The following is a 10,025-nucleotide window of genomic DNA, read 5'->3' as shown; positions in this document are numbered from 1 at the left end:
GCTCCGTGCGCACGCCAATAAACAGGCCTCAGGCTGACAAAAGATGGTCTTTAATTTTTATAAACGTTCACCAACCGATGCATCAAACCAGCTGTTCAAAGTTCTTTCAAAATTCAACCATTTTCAATGAAAGCACAAAAAAAACACTTCCACAGTTTTACCTCAGAACTCTTGCAAGTTTCACATAAACAAAAGCAGGCTTGGTTAATACAAATAACTATGAAATAAGTATTAAGTATTGATCATTGAGTAGCAATGAAATGATTAAAGATACAGTAAGTTTCCTTCTACAGTATGACAGTCCTTCAAGGCACTAGAATACGTCCACAGTTTTGATGAGGCAACTGATAACCAGCAGTCACCACCAGCACTCCGACATTTTTTGGTTCATGTTTTTAAAAAGAATCTGCAGCAAATCAGTGAGGGAATGTCTCTTGCAAGGCATCTCCTTGTAATGTCTTAAGAACTAGAAATAAAAGTCTAACCATGACATTAAAAAGATTATTTCCATAATACATGCGCTTTAAATAACTAACGTTTTGCTTCTTAATCGTTTGGAATATTTGCTAATACCAGTTGTATTAGCAGCAATTATGCTTCCTATGCAAGTTTCTGCATTAATTAATTTCTTCTATCCACGATTCTGAAAACCATTGCTGAGACACAGATCATTCAACTTCTTCTGAATGGCTCAATCACTTTTGCAGTGACTCACAAGCCAGAACTCTGCACAGGTTTGCCATTTTGTCAGAAGAAGCTTTTCACTGTTAAGTCTGTTAGTTTTCCCACCAGGAGAGGAAAGTACAAAAAGTTTGAGAGTTTCCTCTATAGAGCAGTGCTTTCCGTATCATTGTCAACATCTAGCGTGAGATGGTTGTGCAGTTCTTTGCTCGCTGTCTCTGTAAGAAGCTCTGGAGAAGCGTTTTGAAGTGGTTCTTGAATACTGGAATTAGAGTCTGCACAAAAAATGAAACAGCAAATTTAGCAGTCTGGACAGTGACATCGCATTCAACAGTGTATTTCTGGTGCATTTCCTTAGAAAGAAAAGGGAAAGGAAAGATCAACAAAGGCTCTGCTAACAGAGGGCTGGAACATCTGTGCATGTGCACACAAAAACAGGAAAAGGCTAAGCCAAACTAAAAATCTAATCTTTGGGTTGCTTCTCCTCCATACCTTTATTTTAGGTACACTAAGAAAAGCACTTATTTCTGAAGAACGGAAGGAATCAAGTGTGATTTAATATCACGTTCCTCAAATCCTCACAGGAGTGATATTACACTCCAGACAGTAATATCAAAAACAGGATTGCCACTCGGCATAAACTTTGGCACCTAGGCCATCATCCAAGTAAACATCACCTAAGACTTGCAGAAGTGATGAGTGCATGTTCAGATCAACAAATCCAAATAAACAGCTTGCTTTTAAACTAAGGTGACATCAACAGGAATCTTGTAAAGACTTTGAATTGTATCTTAAGCATTAAAGTCTTAACTTTAGTATAGTAGTTACGTTGTAAATGTTCGAGTTGAAAACTTTCGAGCTAAGTGAGTGACATGGAAGAGGCCAAAGCACGTAGAGAACAGAAGTCTTGAGTGCAGCCTCCCCCACTTCTTTCTCAGGCCCACTGCATAAGGCTGGCTGGCACTCTTGTAATCTGCAGTAATTCCGTAGTGACACAGCTAATATAACAGCTGGAACTGTACCATATTGTTTCCTGACACCAACTGACTTGTCTTGCACAGGACAGTCAAATGTGCACTACTAGAACATTCACAAAACCTTTATTCTAGGATTAATGCTTTCTGTGAGGTGTGAGCCATACATTTTCTCCCAAGTCCTGTATTAAAATTTTAGTGGTAAATAAAAAAAATCCAGAAGGCACAGAACAAAACACCGGTACTGTTACGACTTGTTAAATGCCATCCACCAGGGTGAATCTTTAAAGAAGACTCCTCTCCCCAGCCCCCATTCTCATTCTGAAGACCAGTGCCCTGCTTGCAGGACCGTGAACAAGGCTGTGTTGCGTCTACAGGAAGACACATGTTCAGTAGACCCTTGATAGCAATGAAGAAAATAATTACTGTGGCTACTTTAAAATCAAACCTTTTCACTTAGCCTCACATTCACAATATTTAAACTAAAACCCTGCTGATCCATGAAACCAAACTTCCTAGCATCAGCAGCTCCCCTTTATCCCAACTACGATGCTTGTTTCTACAACGGATAAAAATGTAAGTACTTTCAAAGCTAGTTGATTTGTTTTTAACTTTAGATTTTTTTTAGGCATTTTCACTATTGTTATTAGAAGCACCCTTACATAGAAGAATAAACTGCTGTTATGCAATTTCCCAAATTCTTACACAGTCTCTTACTCAAAACGTTCCACAACAAGCTGGGCCCTAGAAGAGGTGAGCACAGAACCCGAATAGCAGAGATCCTGCACCCTAATATCTATCATTACCCACAGTACCGCTGAATTTTCATTTAAAATATGATTCAAAAGATGTACTTCAACTTTAGAAGCAGACACAGAAGTTCTCCCTACCACTACTGCATACTCAAGGATGAATCAGAAGAGGAGGTATCTGAAAGTGTGACATGACACAGGAAAGAAATGTGTGATAAACAACAGTACAGCTAACACTGAATATAAAATGAACCACTGTACTAAAACCACGGATTTCTGTGTGATTTTCTGTAAGTGGAAAAAGTACAACGTGAAACTGCCCAGTCAAAACATGAATTTTACATATTCTTCTCTCCAGTACTTTTAGTACGTTAATGTAAAAGCAAGCATAAAACAGCCATGCTTTTTGCATGCCACGCTAATGATAATACAAGCAAGCAGTGTTATTTGTGACGGGTTAGTAGTGGGCATTAGCACACACATGATTATGAATCAGCAACACTTTTGGCCAATCATATGCCTTTTCCTTACCATTGAACTTTCCAATACAGTTCATACTGAATGCAGGTCAAACATCTAGATTATTTAATAAAATTTTTGATTAGAATATTCTTTCCAAGGGCTCATAACTTCAATACCATAAATAGAATTTGAGACATTACTGTCCAGCATACGGACAAAGGAATTCGTTATCCTGAAAATGGTTCAGAATTCCAGTTCTGATATAAGGAAGTTTGCTTACAACTTATTTTTGGCTTCCATAATTCCTGTTTTCCCTTGCTTCACTATTTAAGGTTAAAATTAAAAATAGCTATTTCACACTGTGAATTAGATAAGACAGTTTATGGTATCAGACTGTTTAAAAATAAACGCTTACATGTGTAAATGTTAGAGCAGATACTCTTACATAATATGCAGTGATGTTAATTCATAGCAACTATTAATTCTTTTTTAAAAACAGATTGATCTGGAAAAGTTGGATGATCCTCACTGAGTGTACTGCTGTAGGTAAGTTTGGCTATTGCTTTAAATGTTCTTTTTTTTTTTTGGTGGAAGGTTTTTGTTTGTTTTCCAAGACACACTAAAATTTGAAGGTTCCTTTACCAGCTTTGCTAAAGAATGATTCTTCATCAGCTTTCCTTTACTGACTCTCCTGCATGGTAGCTTTCATACTATTGCTTACCATATACAACTTACATGGCCAATTTGCTAAGGTTTGCACTAGGGAGGAATGATATTTAGTCTTTTCAATTTCAATATTTTCAGGTTAATAATCTGTTCTTAATTTCAGTATTATTTTTTAATTTATTCAAAGTACAAGACAGCTGTGTATCTCATGCCTGTAATGACTGAAAATGGACTATCCCTGAAATTCAGCACTAACTGTAAGTTCTTACAACAATTTACAATCCTCTGGTCAATTCACAATTGTTCTCATATGGCAGATGCTTTGTTTGTGTAACTTAAACTCCTCCAATAATTAAGCAGCCCCCTGCAGACCAGCTGTATATTGTTTAGAATGCAAGTATTTCTCCAGTTACATTAGGGTAAAACAAATCTTGTTTGTCTGCTATCATTAGAACAGTTTCCCTCAGAACCAGAAAAATTCCAAAATGAAAACAAGCATAGTCAACGTATGAAACATGACTTCGAAATTAAGTTTAAGTCTTTGCTTGAAGTTTGACTCATCAGCACAGTTCCCATTCTCAGCTTATTTGCAAGCACTGTAAAGATCCCAAACTTAGCCTTATTTCTGAATTCTAATATTAATAGAATGCTAATTTAAGAGTCTTTCCTGTAAGCAGTCAAATCTTGAGATTATTCAGGAATGTAGCTTTAACTTTTCCAGCCTGCCATGCAGTTGATATCTTAAAAAGGTAGCATTTCCAAACCATTATCCATGAACAATAAGATTATTAACGTGCTGTTTGGCAGCTGCGATTGAACAGACTAGTACTATTAGTGAGACTGGAGCTGACAGAATGCAAATGCAAACATGCCAGAATGCAGATGCTGCTGCATCTGCAAAGGGGTTTAGTCACAGGAACGTGTATTTTGCCAAATAAATTCCAAGTAGTTAAAAATAACTGAAAACCTAAAGTGAAAGCTACATTAAAATGCAACCACAAAATACTGAAGGAAAAAACATGAGCTGCAATATTTGCCTGCACTGATGAGAAGAAACCTCATTTTATATGGGTCACTGCTTCACACCTGGTAACTGTGTGAAGTGTTATTCAAAATAGTTATTTTTATGATTTGTTCTGAAGTATAAATTAATGTTCACAGGACTATTAAAATTAAGCATAGGGCCTAGTATCTCTTACAACCAGAATGATATGTAGTAATGAAATAACATACAGAGTTGACAGAGAGCACATATTCCAAAGCGCATATACAAAATAAAGCTACAAAAAAATATTGCTGTGCAGGAGCGTTTTAGCTTATATTGCATGTTTCTAGTAAGTACAAACCTTATTCGCAGTAACCATCCCCACCTGTGAAGGCATCATGGGGTAAAGCTATTAGGCAACAGAATTTATACTTTGCATTCCAAAACATTAGTCTTATTGTACAGAAGCTGCAGTGTCATTAGAAAATTTTAACCATTATTGAATATAAGTAGAATTAAAAGCGTTAGTATTTTACATTCTCTCTTCCTTCAGAACTTCCTAAAATAAACCTTTCAGGAGCACATTTCGAGATCTGCTAGCTTTTATTGTCTTTAGCAGTTAATTTTTTTTCCAAGACTTAAATTAACATTACCCCTATCAAGGTAATAACTACAAACTTCATGAAGTTCCTGTGAGAAAATAGAAAATTGGTCTCTAATTCATGAATGTCTCAAAGCACAAAAAAGTCTGCATTTAAAACATGAAGATCTATCTAGAAATTGGCCTAAGATATACAGTTAAATGCACTTGATTCTTCAGCTTCTGGATGTCTGACTTAAAAGGACATCAGAAGGCTTCATTCTCACAGGGTAGAACATCCTCTGTGTTAGTACCTTTCCTATCAGAACATGTATCAGTGACTACATTGCTCATTTATTATCTCCCGTGTATCCTGAAATATACTGTCCTTGGCTGCATCTTCTCTCTCCTCCAAGTATTTGTCTTTTCAACAACAAAGGCATAAGCCTGAGACTGCTACAGTGCCAAGGCCAGAGAAAGCCCTGCAGAGCTGGTTGCTACACTAGTGTCTTGCTTCCCAAGCAGGAAGAAAAAAAAGCAAGCTATTGCACACTTCTTCCCAAGCACTTCTGCCTCAAGAATGAAGACATTCACTATCTGGGGAAGATGTCCCAAAACCTGATCTGTGCATGGGGAATGTGAGCATTTTATTTTAACTGAAAATTAGCAATTTTGTATTCTAGCTGGTACTTGTCCTTTTCAGTTTTTCGTAGAAAAAATTACAGCTACAGACATTTTCTTCATTCCCGGTCCCTGAGGAGACACCGAATATGAAGGAATCCACTCACCTGTTACTATTTTGGAAGCTGTTTGGGTGGGATTTGCAATAATACCATCTCCAGCCAGCTGAGAAGGAGGATGAGGCGGAGGGGGAATACTGGGTCTGTTTCTGGGTTTAGGCACTGGCCGTGGCCTTGGCAGTGTGCCGCTGTGAGGTGGAGAGTGAGACTGAGAGGTTTCTTGAGTAGATGACTGTGACGATGGGGAACTAGTACTATGTTTTCCTAGAGGGGGTGTATCGGGTGGTGTTGGAGTCTGCGGAGGAGTGTAACAGGGCTGCTCTGGTCCGTGCTCACTGCTGGCTGCAGCAGGAGGAGATGCTTGACTGTTTGATTTGGGCTGCAGTGGAGGAGTAGCCTGTGTTGGGGGCTGTGGTGGCGGATGGCTGGGAGCTTGTATTGGGGAAAGGCTGCTGGAGTATCGCCGAGGTGCAGAAACCTGGGAGCTGGAGGTCTGGGCTGCTCCTTGGTTTGCATGCTGGGCAGGAGGAGAAGAACTTCTGGCAGGTGGTTTTGGTGAGATAGAAGGTGGCTGAGCAGCTGAGGCAGAGCTCTGGCTTGCTGGCTGCCCTGGTGGTGGGTTGGCTGGCTTGGGAGGTGCTGGTGCAGGCTTTTTAACAGCTGTGAAGATAAAAGGTGAGATTTCATGGTTGAATGTTGTAAAACCAAACTCCTGAAAAAAAAATGGAGTTAGTAGCTCTAAACAACCCTTAAGTACATTATCAAAATCGAGTATTGTATTATCAAATAAAAGTGGTTATCAGTAGGAAGCTACAGAAACACATATACTGGTTTACTAAGCAACAGCCTTTGAGTGATTTCATTAAAAGTGTTGGTAACATTACTACCAGCATTCCGAAGATTCATTTAGCTAGGCCTTAGTGAAATGCAAAGGAACTAAACCATTATCTGGAATAAAGGAAGAGATACCGGTAAAGTTATTTTAGAAAGCATTTCTGCAGTATGTAATGAATTGGAACTTAATGCTTCGAAAAACAAATGAAAAAACACACCTCTCCTCATTGAATGGGGACTGGGACCTGCTGCATTCTGTGGCTGATTAACAGAAAGCTGATTAGTGCTACTTGCTGACTGGTTTTGGACAATGCTCGCATGCCCACCATTTCTCACAGGTGGAGGAGTAGCTGAAGACGCGCTGTCCTTAGGTTTTGAGGTACTGAAAATTAAAAATCCTAAATTAGAAGATGATTACAAAATGCCTTGTTCAGATCAACCGCATCAATTACAGTTTACATTATCAACTGTGCTCCAGTTGTGACCCTCAAACACCTCAGAAAATTTACTGACAAACTAAACACTGCTAGAACTATTCAAACAAGTCACGAGTAAGCTTCACATAAACCTGTACAAAAGATCCACTACCAAACTAAATCAGGAATCCAAGTAGTTTTACAGTGCTGCAATACCTGTTTGAATTACAATACTGGTACTTAGAGTGCAGTCTCCATGCCAGAGCACCCTCAGTGCATTTTGTAGGTCCTTTAATAAGAGTCCCAACAAGTAAGTTCATATAAAATGACTTCTCCCATTTCCTCAATCAAATATAACCACCATCCCTGCAGCTGTTGGCCTTCTCAGAATATTGTCACAGCATCACATCCAATTCACTGGCAGTTATCTGGTAGATGTAGTTACCAAGCATTAGGCACTCTGAAGCTCTCCCAGAAACGCGAAAGACACAAACCAACTTGCTACATACAACACACAGACGAGGCAGATGTGGTCCTCACCGAAGTCTGTGGGGCCTCTGAAAGCCCTCAGGGGGCCTAAGGGACTGAAAACGCTGGGGGTGTGGAGGGAGCCGTGTTTCCTTACTCACTGGCTGAACTTCTCTCCACCCTATCTGGAATTAAGCTTTTACCTCACTGCCCCTGATCAAGGGAGACCAGAACTCATCTGAGGGAACAATCCCAGTAAAATCTTTGAGATTCACACAAGGACAACTCTGTTTTTTCTTCCTGACTTCTGGTTGTGAAGACAGTAGAACTGGGGGGAAATGAAACACTTGGGTATGAAGCAGACAAGGTGATGCTTGGCAGCACCTCCTCCTCTTCCTATGCACTTTGTCTTTACTCATTTCTGCTTTTAGCATCTCTTGCAGCATCTCGCTCATCTCAAAAGGACAAACACCCTTCAATCACTTTTATTGACACATTACAACCCTCACTTCTCCAGATACTGTTATTAAATTGCAAGTACTTGCACGCAGAGTTTGTGCAGATTTAAAATGTAGCTTTTAGACACTACGCTCAAGGTTTCGTTTTAGCTGCCTCGACCACAAGATACATCTGTGGAGGAAATACTAGTCTACAGGGGATATCTGAATGAGATGTTTTCGTAAAAATGTCATCTGGAACCAAAAGCTATATGCAAAAGAATCAGTGCTGCATAAAACTCGATGGTGGTGGCTTAATGTATGATGCTGTGCAAGGGATTGATGTTTGGAGAGCATTAGAGGCATTTTTACGTGGTTTGCTACATCCCTCAGACCTCAGGCATATTGAAAGCAAAATGCTGCTTTCACCATACATGAAAATAAGAGTCAAGGCTACTGCAATTATTCTTGGAGTCCATGTATCCTGATACTGAGGACATGACTGCACAGAGTTTCAACAGTAAATAAATAGCAAAACTCATATACGTGCTTATCCTAAAGAAACTAATACAGAAATATGATAAACTGACTTCCAGTTTTCTAGCAAGCAAGTCTGGTCACCACTAAGACTTGCTACAGACAAAAAGACAAATAACCAATGTCCAGATAACATGTACAAGAAGCAACAAACAAGACCACCTGGTTTCTAGTATTGCCACTGGCAGGTTTTGTTCTTTCAGCAGCAAACTGACAGTCATGCTATATGAATACTTCTAGAGTACAACTTGGAAAGGTCAATGGGGGCAGTAAAAGTACAGTCTTTTTTAGTATTTTTCAAGATCTTTTCCCCCAGGAATTTTTTTGTAAGATCGATTCTAGAACAGACATTCAAATTAAGGTCATAAATATAGATAGCAAGAGAGCTCTTCTGTAGCACTTCTGCCCACATCTGAGAAGGCTTTGCACATGACAACATGCCTTCTAATTACAAGAGGTGCCTGGTGAAGCAGATACAGCTGACATAATCAGTTTGCTGCTGAAGCAGCCTGCCAAGCCACTGAAGCAATACCTCTTACCTGACATCCTCATTTCCTTGACTTTGTAACTGTTCTGCTGTGCCAGCAGAGAGAGCAAAACCAGCACCTACTGGGCTTGTTTCAGCCACAGCAGCTTGTGAGTGCTGCTCCGCTCCAGACTGAGCCAGCACGCCAGCCTCTGTGGGTGGAAGTGGTGGCTGGAAAGCTGGGGATGTGTGCTTTCTATTTATAGTGCCACATCTCCGAGGATTTGCTTGGAAGTCCATAACCTTGACACCAAAGCTACAGAAAGAAGAGAGAGTAAACACACCACACCAGCCAACACCAGGTAACTAAAGCAGCAGGACAACTGGATGTTACAACCCACAAAGACAAGTGCAACCCCTGCTGCTTAGCATGCAAAGCAGCAACAAGGAAAGCTTCAGTTTTCTGCATATAACACCATTAATGTTAAGACATGCAACACTACTTGGCTTATCTGCACAGAGGGGTAAACTAAACAAAAGTGGAACAAGCTACTCAATTACATTTGAAGACAGACATTGACAACAATGAGGTCGAAACACTCAGTAATTTTACATGTAAATACATACATTTCCTTTCACACCAGAGTATTTCCTCTTTAAATACAGTGCATAATAGAAACAAAATTGATGTGTTGAAACCTCTACACTGCTGTACAGATTTCAAGATAGATAAAGAAAACCACTAGGATATATGCTTCCATGATTTGCATCATTCAAAGAGAAAAAAGAACCCCTATTTAACTATAAAAAGACTAAAATTCTAATGGATTTTAGAATGTGTATACTATATTCATTCTAGAACCAAATTTTATTCCAGTTGCATTCAAGACTGAATCCTGACTTGACTTTCTTCTGCTCCTTCTGTCAGTAATGATAAATTTGCATGTGGCTAGCCACAAATACTTAGGTAACATTTCAACATTTGCATAAACAGCTAAAAACAAAACAGCACACCACTTTCATATTC

General features: G+C 39.3%; 1 protein-coding gene across 6 annotated transcripts in view; it reads right to left on the bottom strand.

Moving 5' to 3' along the window:
* Positions 1-34: 34 nt before the first annotated feature.
* ARHGAP17 (Rho GTPase activating protein 17) overlaps positions 35-10,025 on the bottom strand; it is a 42,287-nt gene continuing 32,296 nt past the window's right edge. Inside the window, exons 17-22 of one of the 6 annotated variants that reach the window (XM_083799639.1) lie at positions 9,072-9,314; positions 6,893-7,056; positions 5,889-6,500; positions 4,882-4,905; positions 2,939-2,983; positions 817-956 (exon numbers count right to left, since the gene is read on the bottom strand). In XM_083799639.1, the coding sequence (XP_083655765.1) occupies positions 4,883-4,905; positions 5,889-6,500; positions 6,893-7,056; positions 9,072-9,314 (1,042 nt within the window). In that variant the 3' untranslated portion in view covers positions 817-956; positions 2,939-2,983; position 4,882. Of the gene's footprint in view, positions 957-2,938; positions 2,984-4,881; positions 4,906-5,888; positions 6,501-6,892; positions 7,057-9,071; positions 9,315-10,025 lie in introns of all 6 variants that reach the window. The other 5 variants (XM_083799640.1, XM_083799638.1, XM_083799637.1 and 2 more) reach the window with 5 other exon arrangements.

This window comes from Anser anser, assembly GCF_964211835.1.
Source record: "Anser anser genome assembly, chromosome: 15".
In the NCBI taxonomy this organism is placed as follows: domain Eukaryota; kingdom Metazoa; phylum Chordata; class Aves; order Anseriformes; family Anatidae; genus Anser; species Anser anser.
Note: the sequence above shows the minus strand (reverse complement) of the source record. Positions and strands in the feature narration are given on the sequence as shown.